This window comes from Micropterus salmoides, unplaced genomic scaffold (assembly GCF_014851395.1).
Source record: "Micropterus salmoides isolate LMB-PRFRI ecotype aquatic unplaced genomic scaffold, ASM1485139v1 Ms_hic_scaffold_19, whole genome shotgun sequence".
Taxonomy (NCBI): Eukaryota; Metazoa; Chordata; class Actinopteri; order Centrarchiformes; family Centrarchidae; genus Micropterus; species Micropterus salmoides.
Window position 1 is genome coordinate 2,904,932 of NW_024041039.1, and position 27,163 is coordinate 2,932,094.

Consider the following 27,163-nt stretch of genomic DNA (forward strand, 5'->3'; position numbering starts at 1 on the left):
AGAGCTGCATTAATTACTTGTTTGGCCATTTGGAGCCAGAAGAACTGCATAATTACTGTAGGTACAAATTAAAATAACATTTATGGAACAGCCTTGGCAAATGTGTGCGTATTCTGAGTGAGGTCATGTTTGTTTGATTTCCTGCTCATTCATTCATTTAGCATTCATTTTGTGAGCTAAATGTCATTAAATACCAGAGGAGCATCCGCACCAAACAAAAAGCAAATACCATTTTCACAGACCTGATTCAACTGCACCATAAATCATAAAATACAATCTCCACCCTCAGACCAAAGCTATCTTGGGAGAGAGAAAATTCTGTCTTTCAGGTTTGGAGTTCACTCCTACGTGCCTGTTCATACCTGTTTGTATCTTCAGATGTGAGCCTTCAGACTTGTCTAAACTACAGTTAATGCAAACTGAACATTTCCCGCTACTGCTTTTCCACCATCCAACCAGAATGGAGGCTTTCATTGTGAAACAGTTGTAGGAAATGCAATGTGTTTGTCACAGAGTTAGCGGTGGTCTTTACAAGTGCAAGTTAATTGCAGTACAAGCACTAAGAGAGTCAGGCATTACTACGAGCTAGCATGGGGTTTTCAGCCTTCAGGTGAAGATGTGCAGTGACTCTGCTATACTGACTTCAATGTGGGGCAGAACAGAGAAGAGACTTGACTTAGCTGAGCTACCACAGGGTGCTTAAAATGACATGACAGCCAATTGTCCAGAGGTTTGAAATGATCATGGATCAAGGGTTTGATCATGGAAGCCAGAAGGAGGAGCGGACTGGTGTCAGTTTAAACAGCAGGTGTAATGCAGTGGTCTGGTGGCAGATTTAGGGGCTTCACAAGTACATAGGGTGGTGATGGTGCAGTGGATAAGACACATGTCTTTGGTGGGAGAGACCTGAGCAAGACACTTAACCCCTAGTTACTCCAGAAGCGTGCGACCTCTGACATATATAGCAATTATAAATCGCTTCGGATAAAAGCGTCAGCTAAATGAATTAATGTAATGTACGCTCTTGTTGCATTGCTGCAGTTTTGGTGGATATCAGTCTGTCCTGGTTTCTCAGTGTCTTTAACACGCGGAGACACAGCTTTTAAGCATATCACTTCCACTTAAATTAATGAATTCCAATGAATTAATGAATTTAATTCAAATTCAAAAATCTATTTCTATATCCGTTTCTGCTTGACTTTGAAATAAATCTAAAATAAAGACTTTAATTAGAATCCAGGAGAGATTTTTACTTCAGGTCTGACTTCAGCTCCACTGAGATGATACATTTGGTTTTCTGCTCAGCTCCTCTATAAAGATCTGTACTGATGCTAATAATCCATCAGTCTCCTCATGACTTAACCTGTGCTTCACCTCAGAGTACATGCAGCTGAATATTCAGTCTATTACTAGAGTAATAGGCAGCAAGCGGAGGAAAGCGCAGCCCCTTCTCCCCATCTGTCATTACTGTCAGAGCAGCCGAAGCACAGAGGGCCAATGAAACTAATTCAGACATGATTAAGGAAAAAAATCTGGGCAAAGGATGAATCATCTTGCTTTTGCTAAGAATTTGGACTCGCAAGAATCAGAGCGGCTCCGCATCAGATCCGATACCCTGTCCGAACACGTGAACACGCTGAAATTCACAGCACACACACACACTCTCTTCCCGGTCTGAGGGGGAGGGCACATTTATCCTTTTCTCTCTCGCTGGTCTCTGTGCTACTGGAGCAAAGGCTAAAGGAGAAGAGAGGACACAAGAGGGAACACACAGTTCCTCCCTTCACTCTGGTTTTTTTTTTTGGAAAGGAAATAGTCCACTGGTGCTGCCTCGTATCGAATAACATCGTGCTGCAGTGTGTGTCAGTGACTAATATGGCAAATGGAATTATCAGAAGATAATTGAAGTAGGCAGAGAAAGAATCCACGAATCATAACAAATATTCTGTAATAATAAAAAAGGACAAAAACTGAATGAATGAATCATCAGAGGCAAATCTACAGGGGGAAGAAAACAAAGTTGGATTCTATCAAAACTCCATTTGTTCCCTCTTTGCTGCGTTTGCCTCCAGCTTTTTTCTCTGCTTCACGTTTCTGCTGGGGATGATGTTCAATATGTCACGTTAAAAGTATTCAAACACCCCTCCAAACAAACTTGCAGTGGCTGCAATATTTCGTTTGGTTAGGTTGTGTATTAGATGCCTTTTTTTCTTGACTCAGTCCATTTTTACTGGGAAAAATAACACGGTCCAATTTAAAGAATTTATTATAACGCGTATTCTTTTAGTTTGAAGCTGTCAATAGCTAATTTTGTGCACTTCATCCTCAAAAAACAAACATCATCATGCACATGAAGTGTAATATCTGGGCCCTTTCAGGAGTTTGGAGCCCAGATTAATTGCTGATTAAAGCAGGTTTAATACATATTCTTCCCCTACATCATTGTAGCAGTGGGCAGCGCTGACTTTTTAATCAAAGGCTAAAATCAGCATGATTTATCAGTGACATTTTAGAGCAGAACTTCAGTGGAATTGCTATGATCAGTGCCTTTGCTTGTAAATTCATGCAGAGCTTTCACACAGAGATGAACTTTGACACATAAATTCACTGACACTGACCGATTGCAAACTGTCTTTACAGTGCTGACCTTTGATGGAACAGAATGGAAGATACATTAGCTTTGCTGGAGTACAAATAACTGCAGGAGAATCGCCTGATGCCAGCTGTTATTTTTGCTTTCTACATTATCTATGTGAGGCAACTACAGTAAAGTAGTGGTTGGTGGAAGTGGTTAAGGCAAACTATACCTAAACTGATTCAGGTATGGTTAACTAAAACATCTGCTTAAGGTTCAGGAAAGACCGTTACTCCTGGTGATAAAAAGGTGAACAGTCTGTGATGGGACACAAACTCTGGCCTCAGGCGTATCACATGCCCACCCACAAACCTGACTTCTGTAACAGTATTTTCTTCTCCTCACTACAGAAAGGCCACACAACCTCCTACTTTGGCACTGAACGTTGGTATCAGAGGCAAACCCTCAGCTTTGGAATATCTAGTATGGATGTAATTCCTAGGGACACTGTGTTTCAAAACTACACAAAAGAGAAAGAGCCTGGTTTGCAGTCAGTCACGAGACAGGAGTTGAAGATACAAATTCACTGTCCAGCTAGTTAACTGAGTGTCGTTTAGTGGCCGAGACTTTCTTAAACTACCTGTTTTGCAAGGAAATGTAAAGGAACTTTGCTGTGCCACTTTCTAGTCTAACCGGGCAAAAGGAAAGTTGGGACAGGATTAATGCTAGTTTGAATAAAAATTCGACTCCTCCATTATGTTGTTCCAAGGCAGCACTGACAGAAGACTTTTGGAAAAAGGCCAAAATCAGTCAGACTTACCCTTTTGCCCTTTCTAGTGGCGTTAGAAACTATTTTGAAAATGTCAAACATGCTTTGCTATCCAGCTCAGTTAAATTTTCTCATTTCAGCTATAAAATATGCAACTGTACAACCCTGATCCTGTTGACCACCTCAGCTGCATGAAAATTATGGAGCACAAAGATCCCTGAAATCTGAATATGGACAAAAGGTCACTGTAGGAGACGGCTGAAATGAAGCAGGATGACCTTACAGTGCTGAGATGAGTTTAGAAAATATAAATCAAAGGTGGAAATCTAATGAAAAGGGCCGTCAAGGAGCTATAAATCCTGCCCACACAAAGCAGTTAGAGCCACATCACTGTAAAATCACACAGCATCTCTCTCACTGAAAAGGTTTACTCAAGTCACGTCTCCCCTGTTTCAAAGAGCCCCGCACATACCCAAAAAAGCATAAAATCAAACTAATCATGGTACCAGTAATTGGTTAGATGGTAAATTAAGCACTCCAAGCAATAAACAAATCAACCCTTTTATAGACGGAGTAATTGTTGCACATTTTAAAGGTTTTGAAAATGAACTCTTCACTTGCTCCAACAATCAACGTAAAACTATATAAATGCCAACAGCATTGTTGAAAGGTTTGCTGTTCTGTTCTGTCTCTGTGGTGTGTGTTTGTGTGTGTCTGAAGTTAAATAAACCATAGGAGGTGGTCATGGTCCCCAAAACAATGATTCTATTCTAACATAGTTAAATCTGCTCTACAGGCACTGTTATATGTTGAGACCAGTAAAACTCCAGACAACGTGTTCGTGTTTACTGACTCGACCAGTCTGAGGTGTTTTTCTCTGATGGACTTGACTTGCCTTGATTGAGGTTAATGATCCCCATTGTAAAATACAGCAGGTACTATTTTCATACTACAATTTACTCACAAAACATCCATTGGATAGTCTACGTATTTAAAGTTTTGGTTCACCCAGAGTGCCAAAGGTTTTTCTGAGCTAACCCTTTGATTGCTACTGCATATGTAATGAATACAAATGTATGTATTTAAGAGACAGCCATTTCTTTATAACTCAAATCTTTACTCCAGTGGTATAAACCACTGACTCTTGTTATCCCGGTCTAACTGCCTGATAGACCCTTAATGCTGAAGCTTTGAGCCCTTTGACTCTACCTTTGTCTATCATATGGCCCACGTCATATCTGACCTCTTTGAGTCTCTCCCAGGGCTGTTTTGGATATAAAATGAAATATGATTTCCAATCGGTCACCTGATCAGTCACGAACACCTACAACTGGTATCAACATCTCTGTCTGCGCGTCCTGTGACTTCACCATGTGACCACCACTTTACTTTGGCACCTCTCAGTCTGCAGGTAAAAGTGGGAGGAGGACACAATAACACAAACACTGCATAATGCTGTGCAATGCAGCGGAACAACACCACAAGCCGCAGCCTCAGAAACGACCACAGAGTTGAACCAACACATCTGCTGCAGAATCAGAAAAGGTATACAGAAGGACACAGAGTGAGATTTAAACATGAAGAACAAAAGCTTAACAAAATATTAGAATCTTAGTTACAAGTGATACTGGTTGTACCACACAAAGCATAAGCAGTAAGTAATATGCAGAATGTAACAGTGATAAATGGAGATATAAAAAGGCTGCATACCAACCGGGCAAAACAGACAACGGCTCTGGGGGCCCCAGACTCTCAGAGGCAGCAACGGCGTGTAGGGCCAGAATATTTTCACATCTAATGCAGTAAATTGAGGGTTCATCTCGAACAAACCAGAGCTGGTGATTGTTGGAACAGTGGAAAGACTAAACACAACAGTTTCAGTTTCTGTGGCGTTTGAATGAAGTTTGTTAGTGTTGAGTTAAAAAGGAGATTTGTTTGTGAAAGAGAGAAACTTGAATTCAGAAGGTGTATGGTTGTATTTCTTTATTTCATAAGGAAAATAGTTTTGAGAGTATTTCCTTTCTTGACACTTTGTGAGTTTATTTAGTTTATTTATTTGACTACATTAGGCACATCGCCCAGCTGAAACTACAACAATTCATCATCAGTTTGGCGCTTTGTTTTAAATGTAATGCAGTTTTCTAAGAACATGCATTTTCTTTGAGTACAGATTGTTCTTTCAGGCTATTTATTGTGTCCCATCTCTTTTAATCATTAACCCGGATGAAAGGTGCAGCCTGGGAAATCATAGGTAAAGTCTGATCTCTACACCAAATTATTGAATTGATTATTGCTATTATTAAATGGGAATCGTCTAATGAAGAAACATGAACATACACAGCGTTTTATTGGTGGGTTTTTAACCACATATTTCTGAGCCTCCTCCTGTGCGCAGCGCTGCTGGGCAGCTCTCCAAAAAGGCGTGGTCAGTGACGTCGTCTAATCAACCAAACCTGAACCTGGCACTTTGGAGACTTGGGGGGGGGGCGAAGGGAAATATTAATGGCACGTCAGGAATGAAGACGTTCTTGGAGGAATAACGCGGAGGAATACGCGCCGGGTTCATGTGATGTCCCTATACAGTTTTACTTTTACGCGTCACGGGTCTTGTTTTTTTCTGCCTTCACTGACTGTTTGCAGCAGCAGCGGCGGGAACGGAGGAGCTGAAAACCGACAGAACTCCACAAGCAGCATCTGATCTGTTCCTCTGACCACCGCCTGGACCGACTGACAGGTTTGTGACCTGAAACAATATGTTTTTATTTCTAACTTTTCCATCAAGAGAAGCAGAGGGACAGTTTGACACGGGTGCATTTGAGAGTAAAACTGACCAGGCTGGACTCTCGACAGGTGCCCTGGTGTGGTCCTGAAGGTAAATTATTTAAAGTCCGTTTTATTCCACTGATAAGAATCAGCTGGTTGTAGAGCGATTTCTGGAGAGCGACTCACTTTCTTACAAAACTGAACTTTGACAGTTCAATCTCACAAAGTCGATGTAGATGTTAAAATTTCCATTTGTCTGAAAACTTTTCTTCCATGTTGCCTAAAAACAGAGTCATTTTTGTACATATTACATAGAATAAATGTGTAAACTCATTATTGAATTTGGCACAAAAAAGGTTTTGGTTTATACCAGCGGGATCCTTGACTTGACAGCAGTTCTGTGTGTCAGTCATAGTTTGGCTTCACTTATGTTTGTCAGGCTGAGACATTAAATACAGACAGACTGGCCGCCCCTCCTTTCTTTCTATATGGCTGCACCTTCATCCCTCTCTCAGAGAAGGAAAAGTCGAGACCTTTGAGCCATAAAGTGAAGGCCACACACCAAATGAAACATATTTTAATTTCAGTTTTTATTACACTCTTAAACCCAGGGGCAGACGTATTCCATAACCAGGGATGTAAAGGCCAATGCTGATATTTTATGCCAAATGTCAATATCTTTAAAACACAAAATGTTGAGTATTTCCTGAAAGAATTTTACTTGTAAAAGATCGAAACCCAGAAAAAGAAGTCAAATGGATACAAGCGTGTGAAAACTAGATAAAATGAATAATGTGAAAACACATCTTCCTTCCGTCGTAACTAATATCTAGTGCAGCCCTAACAAGGATTACCGTTTTCCCTGCCTCTGCACAGTTGCACTAAATCATATCTTCCTCTGCTCCTGATGTGCATCCAAGGTATGAAGAAGTTTGCAAACCACCAAACAGCTGGTGTGAATCAATCCAATCATATTGGTCAGTTCAGTTTCACCCACAAACAATGAGTAAGTTAATATTGTCATTAGATTTCTGCAGGAAGTTAATGTGTCTCTCCAAAATTTTAAATATATTGTTTTCAGATGCTGTTCCACCACAGTTTATTACAACAAACTGTATTTTTTTTTTCCATACACTGTAATCTTTTGACGCCACTGGTGATTATTTTATCACATCAACAGAACCGACCCTATCTGCTCCTGTTCTTCAGGTTTAACAGTGGAAACCAGTGAGGATGTTCGCCTGTCAGCCTCCTCTCCGCAGCCTTGAGTCTGCTCACAGTGTAATAATAATCTGGCTGTTACTGTAAATACCAGATTCCTTTTCCACTCGCGAATAACTGAGCTGTGGGGGAGTGGAAAAGTGTGTGTGTGTGTGTGTGTGTGTGTGTGTGGGGAGGATGGAGGGAAGTCCTGTCGTACCCAGAAATAAGATGTCGGATTTTAAGCACATCCCCTTCTGTTCTCCGGGTTCCGTCAATGCTGAAAAGCATTCCTCTGGCCGGCGCCGAAAACTCGCCAAGGTCACTCTGCTCAACAATCCCTGATAGCTCCCCCACTCCATCCACAGGTCGTCCATCACCCCAGATACCCGAGTACAGAGTGTAACTAAAACACGGCTGTAGTGAGCTTAAAAGCAACGTTGCACGTGCATTTCCTCACAGCTGCCACCCTCATTGGGTGTTTCCAGGCAGGTTAGACAGCAGTGGGAGGAGAGGGTGCCATGCCTCAGTTATAGTGCTCACTGTGTGTAGTATCTGGGTGTAATCCAACTAAACATGTTGAAAGTGGTTTGTTGATGGAGCGTTCACTGTATTAATTCAGTTTTTGTTTACCGCAGACCTTGAAAACTCCTGAAAATCCTGAAATGGTCTCAGACCTGAGTAGAAAATTGATGTAATTTCAGCCACTTGAGGTTTAATAGAAGAGATCTGATTTAGGCTGATAGCTGTACATAAAACTGTGATGGTCAAATTTAACTGATGTTCACAGCTGTTTCCTGCTGTGATCTTAACTGAGCACACTACAGTATAGAGCTGACGCCAAACATGCTGTAGCTCCAGCTTGAGCTACTCTGTGACTGTTAGATCTAACTTGAGTCAATTCAGGCAACATTTTCCATCCATGTTTTAACTTTTAGAACTGTTTGATATTTTGAGTTGTGAAAAAAATAATAATGTACAGTAACTGAAAGGCAAACAGGTGACACGAAGAAAACTGACAGGCAGCGTAAACAATGCAAATTTCAGATAATGCGGTTTTTCCCTTGAGAGTGCACTCGTCTGTAATATAAACAAAACTGTGTTTTAGGAAACCTCCAGAGGATACTATAGCCATCTCTAACATAGTACCTACTTATAACCATTGCTAACCTCGTGTTGTCTGTTATAGGACTCAACAACAAATATCACTGTTAACTGTTGCTGTTGGCTGCTGTGATTGAAAACACTGCTGTGCTGCTGATGGTGTAATGGTGAGCTGCCCTGGTGCTGATTGTTGGCTGGGTGTTAAATTTTTATTATACGATTCGACAATGTGGTTTATGGTCATTAGCTGTGGTTGATGTTCATCGTGTGACTTGAGGAGCATCTCCTCCATCTCCTCCACCTCCCTCACCCACTGATGTGTTTGAGTCTTCAGCAGCTGAAGATAACTCAAGCCATGTTGCTGCAAATCGTTTCACAAATACGGACTTCTGACCCATGTCAGTGCTGCTGGTATTGGTTTATGGATGAATACTATCGCCCTGGCATATAAATGGTCCAGTTTAAAGTTTTAAGTACTAATACTGGTACATACGTTTATATATTGTATCTGCCTCAGTCGGCTTCCCAACTTGCTGTGTGTTGTGGTGAAAACTGTTGTGTTAAAATCATATTCTCATGGATGGATGGACGGACACAATTACAAACTTAATGCCTACTGGGAACATCCATTATATGCAACAGGCTGCAGGTCTCAGGGCAATGGTCAAAGGTATCAGTGCCACTTTGGAAGGTCGTCTGTAAATTAGTGCAACACAAAGTAGTTTTCAATGTTCTGTGGATACGTTCTTTTCATCTTTTGATGAGCACACTTTCTCACCCGCCTTTTAAATGTCAGTCAATCACAAAGATTTAGGAAGGACAATCTCTGTCAATAAAAAGCTGTCAAATTTTTACCACTGCCCCATGCTCGATATTTGAGGCTGATGTTGATGATTTTGCCCAGGTACGTGCTCTCTGGTGCACAAACTGTATAATGGCTTCACTACATATGCATTTCTGCATATCTTTTGGGATTTCTGTACTGTAAACGAAAATAATAAGACAAAGCTGAGGCACTCAGCAACTTTTCCATTATTTATTAATATGCAGATTATTTCCTTGATATTTTAATTCATTGTTTTGTCTCTAAAGTGTCAGAAATATGAAACAAATCCCATTTCAATTTCCCAGAGCCCAACATGACTAATTCTAATTGCATATTTTACACTGTCCAACACACAAATGCTTGTTTATTACTGTCATACATGGCAAATAAAAGCATAAAACATCACATTATAGAAGCTGGAACTAGGTAATGGATGGCATTTATGTTTCACAATGACATTAATCAACTAATCGTTTCAGCTCTGCTTTGCCTCCATCAGTTCCAGTATTTTCCTTTATTAGACATCAGTAAGAGATCACAGTTAGTTCTACTGTAACAACAGATGAGTAAAAACTCCTTACTTGGCACCTTTTAACAGTTTTAATTTAATTTTGTATTATAATTTAATCATTTATAACTGTTTGAAGAAAAGTAAGAAGCCCAATAACAACCTCAAAAGAAGACTAAACTACTAAAGAAGTGGTGTAATTTTTTTGGAGGACGGTACAGCAGTTGATGGGACAGACCTGTCGGGCAGGTAGACGATGACAGGTAAAATTACCGGCACTGTAATCAGCCTGTCGATTCTGCTGAAGCTTCTCGCTGATCGGCTGCTCTGTGAGCCAGAGGCAGCTCCATCCAGCTCCTCCCGCTCCCGTGTAATCTGTCCACCTCTTCAATTCAGCACAACTCTTCGGCCCTCGGCAGCTCCTTGTTGGCTTTGTGAGGCTGAGAGAATGGAGGTATAGAGGCTGGCTAATGGTTTTGCTGGGGGTCTTTGTGTTTTGGTATGTGCTTCTGGCTGGGTGCCTTGTTCTGAGGGGGAGTAGCTCCTTTGTACACAGGGAATAAACAGGGTTTCGATACACTGGTCTGCTAACCACTCTCTGGAGAAACATTGTATTCTCATTCATGTTCGTGTCTCGCTGCATGCAGCACACTCGTGATGTTCCTTGTTGCTGACACGTGCTTTGTTGAAGCGTAATAACAATGTGTGCCCTCTGGAACCTTTTTATAGATGGATGTGTTGAAACTGATGTTTCTTTTTTAAGTGCAGCTCCAACAAAGATATTTGTGTTGGTGGAGACAGACTTCGACCTTATCTTCTGGTCTGCAAAGGTGGTAGATGTGAGCTACATTTAAGGTCAGACACAGAGTATCGTTGTGTATCAGTAGGTTCATATTCATGTGGGAGCCCGTTACTGTGAGACAAACACACAGAGTTTCTCTGTTTGACCGGACTCTGCGGGGGTTCGAGGTTTTTTTATTCATAAATCACAACGCTGTGTCAATATATGACAACATTTTTTGGATAGATGTTTAAATGTATGTATTAAAACGCCTTGTGTAAATAACTGAATGAAGTCCACACATCCAGTATTTACATGTATTTAAGTTTGGACTTCCGGTGATGCCCCTGAACGATTCAAACATGTGCAGAGTGGAAAAAGATTAATGTATTGCCAAGTTTATAAGCAACGAGCAACCAGGAAGGTCAGGGGTTAAAGCTGTGGTGCCTTGCATAGATCATGAAATAAAATATTATATAATTTAAATAATAAGAAATGACTCTTAAAGCCAGAACACAATGACTAGGATGACGTGGCTGCAGCAATAGATCATTTTGATTTATCGCTCAGTTTTTCTGAGCCCAAGAGATAAGTATTTTGTCCAACCAACAGAAACCCAAAGATACTCAGCCTTCAGTGATACTTACTGCTGGTATATTTATTTTTGGTGTACAGGATACTGATACTCAGGTGTATAAATAAGATCATCAAATCGTAGGAAGCACAATATTTATTAAAGACGAAATGTATGTCAAAATACTACTTCAAATTAAATATTCTACAGACTTAAGAAAACAGTTCCTCTCAAAAATCACACCAATATCATTTTAATCTGTTTTTCAAATGAAAATGAGAATAATGTAAAAGTGATCATCATCCCCTCTAATATGGCAAATCAAATCACAAAAAATTGCAAAATCAGTCAAAATAACTGCAATTAGATCTTTTTTCAAAATTGTTCAGCCCTAGAGTGCAGTATACATAGATGCTGAGGAAATGGTGCAATAAGAGGAAAGCAAAGATTAGGCCAGCTGGTAAATGAAACCTTGAGAAAACAGAGACATTGCCATTCCAGTTATTGAGGTAAGAAATGTTTAAAAACATCACTTTTTGTTTCCAAAAGATTAAAAAAGGACAAAGTGTAACCAGTATTCATAATTAAGTGGAATCTTATGATTTTATCATACATACATAGATTATAGGGGCTCAAATTCAAAAACAACTTTAAGACCAAATGACAGAATTCTGTCTTCACTTTCGGTCCATACTGGCTACAACACTGCAAAAAAATTTTTTAGTAATTATTTAGTAATGTGGCACTTTTCTTGAAATCAGTTTAAAAATAAAGATTTTGTCTCTGTCTGTCGTGATCGTCATAAATACATATTTCCTCTATTTTTCTCGCGCAAAGGATATTTTTTTTCCGATGACAACTTCCTTAAATCTTCACCAGAATAAGTGAAAAGTATATTTTTAGATCCATGAACTGAATTGAAATTGGTTCTCCGCTGGCAGAGTGTAAGATGATATGACAGTATGTCATCCCTCAGTAAGAAAACAGCGTTCCCATGTGGCACAGAAACCTGTCATGCTGCGTGTTGCTCTTTAATAACATGAAAGACTGTTTAGTTAACCTTGATTAAGCTGTGCTTCTTTTCCAAAGAAGGGAAAACAGCAGAAAATGACTTATTTAGTTAGTTGTGTGTCTGAGATCTGCTCGTCCACCCAGTTCTAATGTTTTATTCCAAGAGATGTAAACATCCAGCTTCACTTCCTGACACCAAAACACCTGCAGAACAGTTTTAGAAAGACAGACTGTATATGTGAAATATGAAAAATCATGCATTTACTGTAAATAAAACCACGTTCCACAGTTTGTGAGCAGGTTCTTCACTGACACTCAAACGGGAACAAATTAACATACTGTATATGTTAATGAACACTGTCGCGACTATACTTAAAAGCCAAAACAAAGTAGTTGCTGAGAGGCTGCTGTTTGTCTGACTCGCTGTACAAATAGACAAAAAAATGTAGTCTGTAACTTTTATTGATCAAAATATGCAACTTAATATAATGTGCAAAAATGTATATTCAAAATAATCACAGTAATCAAAACTACAAAGAACATCGCGGTCAACAAAAAAACAGCGTCCCATTCACTCACCCTCTATCACCCTTTGAAGAGGTGCTTAAATTAACTATACAGAAATCCCCACCCACGTCTACGTGACTTGCCAAAAATGTGCAATATCAAATAAGCAACCAAATTGACCTTTATACAATTAAAGGTTCAGTGTGTAAGTTTTAGTGGCATCTAGTGGTGAGGGTTGCAAATTGCATCCCCCCTCCCCTATCCAAGCGATTAGTATAGCTACGGTGCCTGAGACAGGACAAAGATGTCATATATGAGATAGCAGAGAGTTGCCAGTCAAGAAATTGAGTTTCTTTAGATAGATATATTAAGAAATTATATTTACTTAATTATTCAGTAAAACCATAAGTTTTGAATATTATTGTTACTTTTTCATTACTAAACAGCAGCCACATGAAAAAATTAAGTGCTACATGATGCCTCATACTCCTGTAATACAGTATTTTACAACTTGGGAGGGTTGGCTCATCTGGACTAACACACCAACGTAAATGAAGAACATCTCAAACACTATCAAATTTAGTGCCACTGACAAATAACAGGTCAATGTAAGCCTCACTGTTTCTGCACCACAGTCCATTAAAAACCACATAATACATGAAGTTTATAAAAGCATTGGCTGGGGAGGATCAAGGCTCCTCTCGCTTTGCTTAATTAGATAAGCAATCTGCAAATATTACCAAAATCCATCCATCCATCGTCAACCGCTTATCCTGCGTACAGGGTCGCGGGGGGCTGGAGCCAATCCCAGCTGACATCGTGCGAAAGGTGGGGTACACCCTGGACAGGTCGCCAGTCCATCGCAGGGCAATCTTACCAAAATGTCTTTTTTAATTTTTTTTAAAAATACAACAGAAACACAAAGTAGTACTGACAGCCATAATTTCAGCTTGTAGTAAAACGGTGCATTTGGATTTCTCAGCGGAGGTTACCGACACCTCTAAGTCATCTGACTTGAAGTTCAATGATAGTTGTGTGTATGTTTCATTAAAAAACTACAAAAAACTGCGATTAAAAGTAGTTTAGGTAGGGAAGATGAGAAAAGTGGTATCGGTTGCTAGGTAACAGACATAAAAGTTGATACAGATGTTGGATTGAGTATTTAGGATTTCCTAACCTGAGATAAGATAGGATTCCTAAAGTTAGTTAGGATTTGTCCCAGATTCTCTTCAAAAATCTAAACTCCCTTATAAATCCTAGCGATGCAGCTCAAATTGTGCCCACAACTATATTATGCGTAGATTTTAAAGCATTTTTTATTGGAAAGATTTCTTTGCTTAGATCTTTACCAACCTCCTCTGCAATAGACCCTTCAGTTCCTCCTACATACTCAGCTGTCTTTAAGCAGAGCCTGTATCACTCTCCTCACTATCTGCAGGACGTTTGTAATACTGTTGGGTCCAGCATTCTTATTTTAATAAATACATGTCTTAGCGCAGGGTGTGTCCCAGCTGCTTTTAAACATGCTGTAGTGCAGCCTCTTATCAAAAAATCTAACCTGGATCATGACGTTCTTAACTCGTAACTTCAAGCCTATTTCCAAACTTCCCTTTCTCTCAAAAGTGTTGGAGAAAATAGTCCTGAACCAACTATAAACATTCCTCAACAACCATGGCATCCAGGAGAAGTTTCAGTCAGGCTTTAAACCACGTCATAGTACAGAAACAGCACTTTTAAGGGTTTTGAATTGTCTTCTTTTACCGGTGGATTCAAGTAATTCTGCTGTTCTGGTGCTTCTAGACCTGACTGCCGCCTATGACACTGTGGATCACACAATCCTTTTATCTCGTGTCAAAGTGTCAAAGGTACTGTCGTGAAATGGTTTTAGTCATACCTGACTGATAGGAGCTTCTCTGTTCATTTAGCTGAACAATCTTTGTCAGCTGCTCCTCTCACCTGCGGGGTCCCTCAAGGCTCTATTCTGGGCCCCATCCTCTTTTCACTGTATATGTTGCCAATGGGTTCCATTTTCCAGAAACATAACATCTCATATCACTGTTTTGCTGATGATGTCCAAATTTACTTGCCTATGAAATCCATAACCAAAGATCCTGTGCAGTCATTGCTTAAAGGAGGTAAAAACCTGGATGGAGTTAAACTTCCTCACTCTGAATGGAAATAAAACAGAGATCATCATGTGTGGACATTTCGATGTACTTAGCCTCCCAAAATCGATCCTTTCTTAAAAATCTTGGTGTTATTTTTGACACCTCATTCACTTTCAATAAGCAAATCAGTGCAGTCGTCAAGACCGGCTTCTTCCAGTTAAGACTTCTAGCTAAAAGAAAGGCCAATCTTCCTCCCAAAGACCTTGAAAAGTCACCCAAGCTTTTATTACTGCTCGGCTGGATTTTTGTAATTCATTACACATGGGTCTAAATCAGAAATCTTTTAAATCGCCTCCAGTTAGTCCAAAATGCAGCTGCTCGCCTTTCAACAAAAACAAAAAAGCGTGAAAACCTATCTTGGCCTCTCTCCACTGGCTACCTGTCCGTTATAGGATGGATTTAAAGATTTTATTGCTTGTTTTTAAGGCCATAAATGGTCTGGCGCCACCTTATCTGGCTGATCTTACGCCACCATTCTCCAGTTAGAACACTGAGGTCAACAAATCAGCTGTTTTTGGATGTCCCGAGATCAAAGCTAAAAAATAAGGGCGATAGAGCCTTTGCAGTGGGCGCCCCCATCCTATGGAACAGCCTCCCCATGCATATTAAAGCTGCACAGACCCTACAAATGTTTTAACAGTCGGAGGTGATTAAGGTTACGTAAATGGAAGTATGCAGACCGAGTGATATTATTAATGTGAGCTTGAAATGAAAGTGTGCTGTCGAGGATCACACCCAGACTCTTGACCTGAGGGGAGGGGGAAACTGGGGAGTTGTCAATGGTAAGGGAAAAACTGTCAGATTTAGTCAAAGTGAATTTGGTGCCAATGAGGAGAACCTCGGTTTTGTCACTGTTAAGTTTGAGGAATTTGCAGGAGAACCAGGATTTGATTTCCGATCAGAGACTGGGGTGGGTGGGGGAGCTGTGGTAGGTTTGGTGGAAAGGTAGAGCTGGGTGTCATCCGCATAGCAGTGGAAATGGTTGTTAAATTTACGGAAGATATGGCCAAGAGGAAGAAGATAGATGATGAACAGAAGGGGCCCCAGGACAGAGCCCTGGTGACAGGGGACAGCTCCGATTTGAAATGTTTGAGTTGGATGAACTCAGTGCGTCCAGAGAGATATGATTTAAACCAGTCCAAGGGTGTATCAGTGAAAGCAATAGAGACTAATCTGTCAAGGAGGAGGTTATGAGAGATGGTGTCAAAGGCTGCACTCAGATCAAGGAGGATGAGAATAGTTAGTAGTCCGGAATCAGCTGCCTTGAGAAGATCATTGGTGACAGAGCTTTTTCTCTGCTATGGCAGGGACGGAAACCAGATTGGAATTGTTCAGGTTATTGTCAGACATGTGTGCATGGACCTGATATGCAACTGTTTTTTCAAGGATTTTAGAAAGAAAAGGTAGGTTAGAAATAGGATGGAAGTTGTTGAAATTGTTGGGGTCTGCACCAGGTTTCATAAGTACAGGAGTTATTGCAGCTGATTTTAGAGACGAGGGAACAATACCAGAGGTGAGAGAGGAATGTATAATGGTAGTTATTTAGGAAGAGAGGGTGAGCAGGCTTTTACTAAGACTGTACGAAGAGGGTCAAGCTGATAAGTAGTTGGTTTTGAATTTCTGATGTCCAATATTTCAGCAACAGAGGGAAGCGAGAAACTTGAAAATGAACAAGAAAGAGGTGTAGGGGGAACTGAAAAAGACAAACTGTGAGAGGTATTAGTAGTCTGTTGCTGGTGAATTTTGAGTACTTTGGAATTAAAAAATGACATTAAGGAGTTACAGTAAGCAGTTTAGTGGTCTCTCTTGGGCTCTGCTTGAGGCTCAAACTTGTCTGTGTGTGCATGTAGAGTCGACTGCCGTCTGACTGGTCCACCAATAGGCGAGAAGTTGACCTCTTGAGACGCAGCCCCTCCTCATTTGCATAATGAGGCAGAAATGCATAGAGAAATGTAAAAAGGACAGGCAGAAATAAATACCACTGAGGAAATAAATATGGTAGAAAATGCAAAGGAAGAATAAAACAGACATAAATAAGTAATAAATAAAGTTGAAGATTAGAACAGACAATAAAGTAATTAATGCAAAGGTGAATAAATAAAGAAGCTAATTAAAAGAGATATATACATTTATGTATCACTGTATAATTTAATTACTGCCTAAATTTATTTGTGTATTTTATTGAATGTCGATTTATTTATTGAACATTTATTTATTTATTTTTAAATCTGTCAGGATCCGTCCTCCATACCATAGAGGAACTGAGTGTTTTAATAGTTTTTCAGTTGTGTGGTGGCAATGGATGAGCTCTTTTCCTCCATTTATATATTTTAGACACGTACAGCTGTTTTTTAATGTATTCCTATAGCTCCACCTTCTCCATCCGGAGGATTGTCCCCTTGCTTGAATTGTCTCTTTATCTGAATATATCTTTTGGGACTTTTTGTTTGTTAGAAATTAAAAAAGTAAGAAAAAAAATAAGAAAGCAGGAGACCTGTAAGCCTGCTCGTTTAAAGACCAGATCGGTGGAATAAAACAGTTGTATTAAGACACTGTCCTTTGACCCTTAGTTGCCTGCCTGGTTTACCATGGAAGGCTGCCATGAACACCGGTCTGTCCAAAGCTCAAACGTCTGCACAGATATTGACAAAACAGCTTTCTTACATAGTCAATGTGTAAAAGCCTAACTGTTGAGCCACACAGCCTGAAGAAGTAAGTACTTTATTTTATCTTTGTCATCTGTGTCTTTTGATACATGATGCTGTGAGTGTTTAATTCTGGCAAGTCTGAGAAGATACTCAGTTGTGAATGTCAGCCTGAATGTAGGCAGCTAGTTCTAATATAATTATTTCTATTATTGTGCATCTTGTGTTTATTCTCTGTAACAGTTTAACACCCCGACACACAGCCAGTCTGTATAAAAGTTTATTAAACTTGAACTGGTTATGTTTTAGCTCTTACAGTTCAACTTTCATAAACACAAAAACATTTCCTTTTCATTGGATTTAACTGACAGCATCACTCACAACCAAAGTAACAGCAGAATAACTGAAACAGAGTGCGAGATGAAACAATCCTGTATAATTTTAGTATAAGAGGGTTTGTTGGTTTAATATTTTGTGGGTAACTGGCCTGTTAATGGCAGATTCTTTTGTACTGTAAAATTCAGCTTAACTAAGAAAAAAAAAAAACTATAGTGAATAGAGTTAAATAAATGTTAACTGACCTTAACCTCTCATAGCTAGCAATTTTTCTTATTTCATAATTTATATTTATTCATTTAGCTGACGCTTTTATCCAAAGCGACTTAAAATTTGTATTTATATCAGAGGTCGCACGCCTCTGGAGCAACGAGGGGTTAAGTGTCTTGCTCAGGGACACATTGGTGGACGGGTCACAGTGGGGAGTTGAGCCCAGGTCTCTCACACCAAAGGAATACGTCTTATCCACTACGTCACCACCCATACTAACACTTTATATAGCACTTAACAAAAACAGAGTTACAAAGTTGTGTACATACATAAAACTCAGCAAAGCAATGAAAGACAAGGGGGGAATGCGACAACATGTCAGTTACTAGATCACGGTGGTCTGACCTAGTCCATTCCTGTTGGCAACCCTTTGATAGAATCAAACTAAATGAATTGAACCATTGAATTGTGTAATCTAATCGACGTGTAAGGTGTAGCATGTCTATATTGACAAAAATTTTAAGCATTTATTTATGTATGTGCGATCTAAGCAGCTGAAGCTAGCTCAAGTGGGCTTTAAGAGGTTTTATACATCCCAAAAACGTCTATAAAAACAGGATCAGGCATCTAATTGAGACAGGTGTCTAATTATGATGCTTTTAACTGAAGTTTTATGGTAGCAAATGGTTGCAGATTTCCACATTCAGCAGAGACAGAACAGCTGTCCTGTTTCCTCTGGATGTGTAGGTTGGTAGTTGTTGCGCTATCGTAGGACTCAGTGAAGAGTTTGAAAAAATATATCTAACAAAAAAGATGCAGCAGAGCCACAGATATTGTTCTTCTTCCTCGTCCAAACCTGGTGCCTACTTGGGTGTGTTAAGCTAGCAGTAATGTAGCTGTAAGCCATAGCAGACATGAGGAGCGGGCTACAGGTGTCCTGTAAGCTCACTTATAAAATTCTTAAAGAGAGACTACTGAAAGATGAGATTCATTGAGATTTGGTTGCTATATACTCCTAAAAACCACTCTACTAGCTGTATTCGCATGAGTAACGTGAGGTGAAAATTTGCTTCGTGTTTGGTCTGAACACAGCTTTAGGCTATGTTATAGCATCGTCATATCATATCATTGTAAATGTGATTTGTGGCCACAGTTGTTGCAATCCAGCAAAGGTATAGGCTTACTTTAATGTGAATTACTTTAGGGGTAAAGCTTCAATGGATTGTTTTTTGTGTACAGTTCAGGGCCACCGTACTTTAGATGAAAGTAGCTCACTCTGAATTTCCTGCACTCAAGAATTTCTTCTCAGCACACAACATCTATTACATGTCTGTCCATCCTGGGAGAGGGATCTCTCCTCTGTTGCTCTTCCTGAGGTTTCTTTCCCCATTAAAGGTTTTTTTTGTAAAGCCCTTTGAGGCAAATTTGTCTTGACTTCTCTCTTTGTGCTGTGGAGTATCAAATGCAAAAGCAAACATATGCAAAAAGACACTTAAAACCAAAACCTCCCAGACCCAGCTGTGTGTTTCTACTTGTGATCTGATGTTCACTGTGCAGAGCTACTGACCGCTGTGCTGCTGGATCTCTCGCACTGATTAACCAGCTGATGGCTTCTCTGGCACAGTTTAGTCACCGTGAGGTCAGACGGGCTAATCATTTTGTGTTTTTTATATTCTGTCTCTGGAACAAATGTTGCAGGTTTATATACACTGTCAATAAATACAGAGTTGTTCTCTTCGCCTTTGACACTGCAAGTTGTTGCGTCATCACAGCAAGTTGTTGCATCATCACAGCAAGTTGTTGCGTCATCACAGCAAGCTATTGCGTCATTTTACCTGGCTCATCAAACTCAGAGAGAAAGTGCATGTTCTTCATCTGTCCACGTCAGTCAGTTACATTATGTAGCACTCAAAAGCCTTGGGTTAATGATTTGGTATCTGATATTAATCAGGAGCTTGCACATTCTGTGAATTACTGTAACTGGTGGTGATTCTGTGGGATTTTGGCTGATTAGTTTCAGGAACTATGGATCCCAAGGAACTAAATCAACAACTGAATGACCCCTTTTATGGGGGTTTTATTAGGAAACCATGACCATCAGGCAAAATAGGTTCATTAGAGAGCTTATTTTTGGATACAATGGACACTAAACACCCGTATCCCTCTCCTAAATGTCTCTTAATTTTTCTGAGGTGCTTGATCATACGAGGATTCTAAGTTAGGCTCACCATACCTTCTTAAATGCAAAAACCTGTCTTCCTTTCAACTTGATGAATACCTCCTGTTCATGAGCAGGTGCACACAACATTCATTATATTTGAACACTAGTATAACCAAAGCTAGTTCTCCCCCATTTGTGGGCCTATTTCATTCACAAAAATGTCACCAAGATCAAAAAGATGAATAAGCTAAATCTTTTGCTTTTGTCTGCTGTCCAAAATCAGCAGACAAAAGCATAATGAAAATAGCAGTGTCAATAGTTGCAGGCTATCACAGGAACAGAACAGAAAAGTGCCACTGAAGAACAAACCTGCTCTAAGGAGTGGTTCTCGCATGATGCCCATTGTGTTCTGTGTACTTTAGTTCTGTAAGACATTGATGTTTGAATAGATGTTGTAAAGAAGACATAAAGACGGCTGAAAATGCCTGAAAGGTGAGACGTCTGTCTGCAAAGTAGTGACTGTCTGCCCTATGTGTACTGTGATTACTTTACTGCTTCAGTGTGTAACTGTGCAGCAAATGAAGTTGGGTTTAGTTTCACTAGTTCATAGTTTTTTAAACATCATTATATATTACGAGACATTGCTATTCACAGTCCTATTATTGATATTACAAGCAGTCAGTGGTTGCTTACGGTGTGAATGAACATTGTACATGAGTTGTAGCAGTCCCATGTCTTGTCTTCAAGCAGTAGTAACATGCAGTGTTTCAAACACCGTGCAAAGTAGTAACCCCAGCTTTTTGGGGGACAGGAGCTACAGTGTTAACCTGGAGTTAAATTTAAAAGGTCTATAAGTGTGTTTCTTAGTTCTTCTTTTTGTCTCATCTTGTGCAGCAGCAGGGTCTCATTTTACCGCCTGACTGTGGTTCACTCCATTAAAAAAACATCCCGTTATCTTGTGTTTTCATGTGGATTCTTGAGTGTCCTTGAATATTAGCACAACAGCTGGTGGTAGGATGAGCCCTGTTAACTCCCATTGAACTGAATTGAGTCACAACAGCTTAATTTTGGTAGAGAGCCTGATGCAGACAGAATTATGGCAAAATAATAAAGGAATGCAGTTTTTGGACATCTGGCTGCCACCCAGCAAGGTCTCTTTTCTGTAGTTTGTATCATCGACAACCCAGCATCTAATGGCTACCTCTGGTACGACCAGCCTACCACCAAAGACTGATACTATCCTTATGATATGATTTCATCACTCAGCTGAATGGAGTGGGTTGTAGCTTAAAATAGAGGAAATGGTTAGCAATGTGACTAGAATCTTAAATGTTGTTTATTGTCTCAGACCAGATAATCAGCCTTTGAATCTGACTTTGTTCCAGTGCTGTTTCTCTTCACTGATCTGTCTCTTATCTGCTGGTAAAGAGGTGTATAATTCAGGGAAGTCCAGATACTAGTTAAATTACTTGCAAAGAGAATCAGTGTCAATTTAAAAAAGTTTAACCATCATAAACTGAGTTGCAATACATTACATTTATTCATTTAGCTGACACTTTTATCCAAAGCGACTTACAATTGCTATATATGTCAGAGGTCGCACGCCTCTGGAGCAACGAGGGGTTAAGTGTCTTGCTCAGGGACACATTGGTGGATGGGTCGCAGGGAGACATCAAAGGCATGTGTCTTATCCATTGCGCCATCACTACCCCGCACCGCAACCGTAGCCTTCCTTAAAGCACCTTAAGAGTCCACAGCCACGCCAGGGGCGTTGTTAGGTTCTATGTAAGCACAATTGTGCTTTATGTTACATGCTAATGTTAACATGCTAAATTGATGTATACCATGTTCACTAGGGTGACCACATGTGCTCTTTTTCCCAGACATGTCCTCTTTTGGGATCTAAAAAATGCCCCCAGCCGGGATTTCTAAATTGCCCAAAATGTCCGGGATTCAGCTTCTGCTTTCTACAGTCAGCATTCATTTTATCCAAGCGTGTGCATAAAGTTGCTCATAAGTATCACTTTTCATGAACCGACCAATCACAGCCTGGATGGGGTGGACACCATGTGGACAATTGTTCTTGCACAAGGATTTAATCAATAAGAACATCATGTAACAACTATATGGTTGTAAGTTATAATGGATACACTAAGAGCTATTAACCCGAATCAAACCTTGACAAGACAGAAAACTTTTATTTATATATATATATATATATATATATATATATATATATATATATATATATATATATATATATATATATATATATATATATATATATATATATATATATAAACGTTACACTTTTTATAGTCATTTTATTTATTGTTAAATATTGCACTACTGCACTACACAGATTTCTGCTGGTTACTCTCCAGGTGGATAGAGCCTCTGCAGTAGCCTACACATTGCCACAGTGCCACCAATTACTTCCCAGTCCTCCCAGCCCCAACCTTTCTGCCTCCTGCCCTCACTGTCCTCTTTTTTTGAAAAGCATAACATAGTCACCCTAACAAAACTAAAAGTACATCTACGACTGAATGTAATGTCTTGACTTTTGCAGGTATTTGGTGATAAATTAAAGTATTTTACACATTTTAAGTTTGCACTGATGGTGCCAGGAGTTCACCAAAAGTTATTACAGCTCATCCTGTGGCATGAATGTCTTCATGGCAATCCAGTGAATAGAACAAGTTCAATATATCAGTCTGGAGCAAAGTGTTGGACCGACTGACCAACATTGCCGTCCCTACAGTTACGCTGCCAGCATGGCACAAAAAACCTACCCTGTCAGAGACGTATGCTATTAGCAAGATGTCAAAGTCCACATTTTCCTTGTTGTTCTCTAGATTAGCTAATCAGACTTTTTTGGGAGATATATTTCAACATGTAGCGATGACCTGATTTAGAATGAAATGAGAAAAAAATAAATCTTTGACTTTTCAACCAAACGCAAAATCCAAAACATCAAAAATAAAATGGTTTTACTTTTGCTTTTTAACCTGCAGATCACCAAATCAGTGCTTGGTGGGACCTGGTCAGTCAACTGTTTTGTGTGTTTATGGTGTAACTTGTGTTGTTTTGCTTACAATTACATTTATTCATTTAGCTGACGCTTTTATCCAACGGGACTTAAAATTGCTATACATGTCAGAGGTCGCATGCCTCTGGAGCAACGAGGGGTTAAGTGTTTTGCTCAGGGACACATTGGTGGATGGGTCGCAGTGGGGGACTGAACCTGGGTCTCTCACACCAAAGGCAGGCGTCTTATCCATTGCTCCATCGCCACCCACACTTAAATATGGATTTGATATTTTATCCCTAACACAGTATTTCTCTCCCCTCTGCCCCAGGATTTGTCTACACTAGAATATGCAATAGAGGAGCCAGCTGCGTCATCAAATTCATCATCACTGTCAACATATACAGTTGATTCTCCCTGACATGGCCTCCTCCCCCGGGCTGGATGCTGACCCGTTACCACTGCTTCAGCTCCAGGAGGTGGACTCCAGCAAAGCCTCTCAGAGGCCGAGCTCCCCGGGACTCCTCCCCGCCGTGTACAGCCCTCCTCTGGGCATGGACAGCCACACCGTCTGTATCCCCTCTCCGTACACGGACAGTAGCCACGAGTACAACCACAGCCATGGACCTCTGACCTTCTACAGCCCATCTGTGCTGAGCTATGCCAGGCCGCCTATCACTGACAGCCCGTCATCTCTGTGCCCCCCCCTTAGCCCATCAGCCTTCTGGCCCTCCCACAGCCACCCCAACATGCCCTCGCTGACTCTGCGCTGCCCTCAGCCTCTTGTCTACAATGAACCCAGCCCACATGCACACTGGCCGGAGCCCAAAGCCCACAGCATCAACCCCAGCAGGTAGATCTACCAACACTTACCCACTGATGGAAACACTATAGCAATACCACCTACAAACCGTCTGCCTGTAACGTTCTGTCTTTCAAATGGACCTCGAGAGGCTTTGTCCCATGCTGTCATAAAAGATGTTTTGTTGCAAAAGAAAAGGGGCTTCATATTTGTATTCGGGTAACCGTGCAGTCAAATCTTAAGTATGTGGTGTGGCTTGGGATAAACATCTTAAATATCTTTGCTTTCGTTGCCTCATAGCTGAGCATGTTCCTTTTAATGTATGCTACTAATCAAATTAGACCTTTTCAGATCAGCTAACTTTCACAAACCTGTTGTCAAGACAGAGAGAGGTACCACAAGATCAGAAGAACGGAGCTACAACAGAGTGGTCTGGAGCAGAGACTGACCTCAGCTGCATGCTGTTTAAAATATACTAGAAAATAAAATTTCATGGACTCTATTTAATTGCCAGCAAAATGGGACTGGGAGAGCAATTCTCAGCAGGGGCAAATATTACTAACTGGTGCAAATGCTTTCACAAAATAAAGGAATAATAATTAATAATGAATTTAACAATTGGATAAGTCTTTGGAAAAAACATGCTAAATTGTTCAGATTATTTTGAAGATGCATTTTGATGGACGTCTGTTGGCTCATCATTAATTTAGTAAACATGAATTTCTTCTATACTGACAACATTAGTACGCACTGTACTGTCTACTTGCGAAGCACAGTGTAATTAAAGATTATTTTCATGCAAAACAGAAACCCCAATTTGGAAAAACATAATGGCGGGAGTTTTTTTTCATAAATAATTTGGTATTAACCCCGTAAATTAGATACATGTATTGGGATAGAACTCTGCTGCTGTAGTCTTTCTTTTAAAAAATAACTTTTTTTCATATTTGCTGTCACTATATCCAGACAGATAATGTTAAAAAAAAAAAACACACCTGCATCCTCCTACTGCTCCTTATGCCATTTGCAAGTATCCACCCCTGAACAAAACAACCAATCAGAGCCAGGAGCAATCTGATTTAGTGTCATCACTGTTTTTGCAGTGCTCTCACTAAGTTGAGCTCAATATCTTCAGCAGCAAACACAACGTCTGAGAAACAACAAGCAGGAATGAAAGATCTGCCCATCCATCCTTTGCCAACAACAGTGTATAGTACAAAACGTGTGTGATCACATCCTGGCTCCACGCAGAGTTTCGAGCTTAGTATGTTCAATGTCATTGCGATGGTATTGACAGCTGGCACAGAGGAACGATGACAAACAGTGGGGAATAAAGTTTGAGCTGCCGCTGAAGCCTGAGGCCACGAAGCATCGCAGGGGCTTCTTTGAGAAGATACGTCGGCAAGTGAGAGGGACAGGAGGCTTTGCGAGGCTTGTTCCAGGGAGAGCGAGCCCTACGCAGGCTGAAATTGGGGTTTGGTGGGCGGGATTTAGCGGAGTGATACGAGCAGCGGAGAGAGAGGAATTGTTACCGACTGGTGCTTTAATACCAGCTAATCGCAGATCCCCCTAGTGAGGCTTAGTTTTTTTATTTCATCTTTATTTATTGAGGTTAAAATCTCTTTTCCAAGACTGACTCGAGTACAAGAAACATTCACCACAACAATAAACCACAACCGTAAACCACAACAACCACCAGTAAAATAAGCACAGTAAAAACTGAATCAGATAATCAGTTCCTGAACCCAGGTCTGCCAACATTGCGTTAGGTAGTGACTGGATCGTGTACTGTAGTTACGAGATTTAAAGAAGAGAAGAGATGTGAGTTAGAGCTTTATAGATAAATAACATGAGATGGCTTTTCCTTCTAGACTCCATCCAACTAAGGTATAGAGAGAACAATGATGATTAGAAATTTTGTCATTTGTGATAAAGCGTCAGTGTTGCACAGGATTTACCTGCTGAATGCTGATGTGACAGCACGACAGTACAGAATGTCTCCGTAGTCAAGGACAGCCAAGAAGGTTGATTTGCACAGTAGATTTGCAGTTGGTTGAAGACGGACACCCGTTAATTCTTTTGCAAGTTGTATATATTGTTGTTGTTGAACGTAAAGACATAGACTGCAATGACAGCAGAGGCAAAATAACAAAGATGGTTTAAATATGCTTCAGCTAAGATGACTGGATGATTGGAAAACCTGCATGCAGAAGACAGGTGGACACAGTGTGATGACTTCATTTGACTTTATTTACTCTAACCACATCAGTTGATTTAGGATTTATCTCTTTCTCTGTAGTTATACTGTGTATGTCTGTATATCTGTGCTACCAGTGGATGGATGCTGGAGATTTATACCATTATGTTTAAATGATGAATTTTCCAGTTGACTGAAACGCGGTTGTGGAGACATTTTCAGCGAAAGAGCACCTCTTGAAAGACTAATGACAGGTGAATGACAATCCTAAATGTCAAGTTGTCCCTTTTCACCAAGTCTGTGTTTCTTCCTGCAGCTCCATCCTCGGTTGTAACAAGCCGCTGGGGAAGAGATTAGAGGAAGGAGTGGAAGGCGTGAACTCCTCCTTGTGTTCTTCTGCGGTGGGGAAAGCCGACATGCACTTCTGCGCTGTGTGCCACGACTACGCGTCCGGGTACCACTACGGTGTGTGGTCTTGCGAGGGCTGCAAGGCTTTCTTCAAGAGGAGTATCCAGGGTACACGCTCTGTGTTTCTGTCCATGTTTACTCACCATTTATCCCTCTTCTTCATCCACCAAAAGAATTCTGCAGCATGTCTTTCCTTTTTTCAGGACACAATGACTACATCTGCCCCGCCACAAATCAGTGCACTATCGACAAGAACCGCCGTAAAAGCTGCCAGGCCTGCCGCTTACGTAAATGCTACGAAGTGGGCATGATGAAGTGCGGTAGGTGCTCACCTTTTTATAATAATTGGGTTGTTTTGTCATTGTACAGCAGCACTAAGGTTTAAGCACTCAAGAGAGGAAAGCTGGAGAGTGTTACCTGTGAGCTCATTGTGTCATTTGAACTTTAGTAGTTACGCTTCCCTTTCTTGCCTTGAGTTCGATGAAAAGATGGATACCACCATGTCTGACCGTTAACAGGCTACTGCCATCCCAAAACTAGCTGCACTAAGACTAGAAAAACCCTTTCAGACAGCCAGCTGCAGGTCTTTA

General features: G+C 40.4%; 1 protein-coding gene across 4 annotated transcripts in view; it reads left to right on the forward strand.

Annotated features, from left to right (window-relative positions):
• The first annotated feature begins 5,838 nt into the window (after positions 1–5,838).
• esr2b (estrogen receptor 2b) overlaps positions 5,839–27,163 on the forward strand; it is a 40,516-nt gene continuing 19,191 nt past the window's right edge. For 2 of the 4 annotated variants that reach the window (XR_005445586.1, XM_038728480.1), the window contains exons 1-4: positions 17,350–17,498; positions 23,498–24,019; positions 26,482–26,681; positions 26,777–26,893. Coding sequence is in view for 3 of the 4 variants with exons in the window: in XM_038728480.1 (XP_038584408.1) it covers positions 23,589–24,019; positions 26,482–26,681; positions 26,777–26,893 (748 nt within the window). In the remaining variant the exon portion in view is untranslated. Of the gene's footprint in view, positions 6,079–17,349; positions 17,499–23,497; positions 24,020–26,481; positions 26,682–26,776; positions 26,894–27,163 lie in introns of those variants that run through there. The other 2 variants (XM_038728481.1, XM_038728483.1) reach the window with 2 other exon arrangements.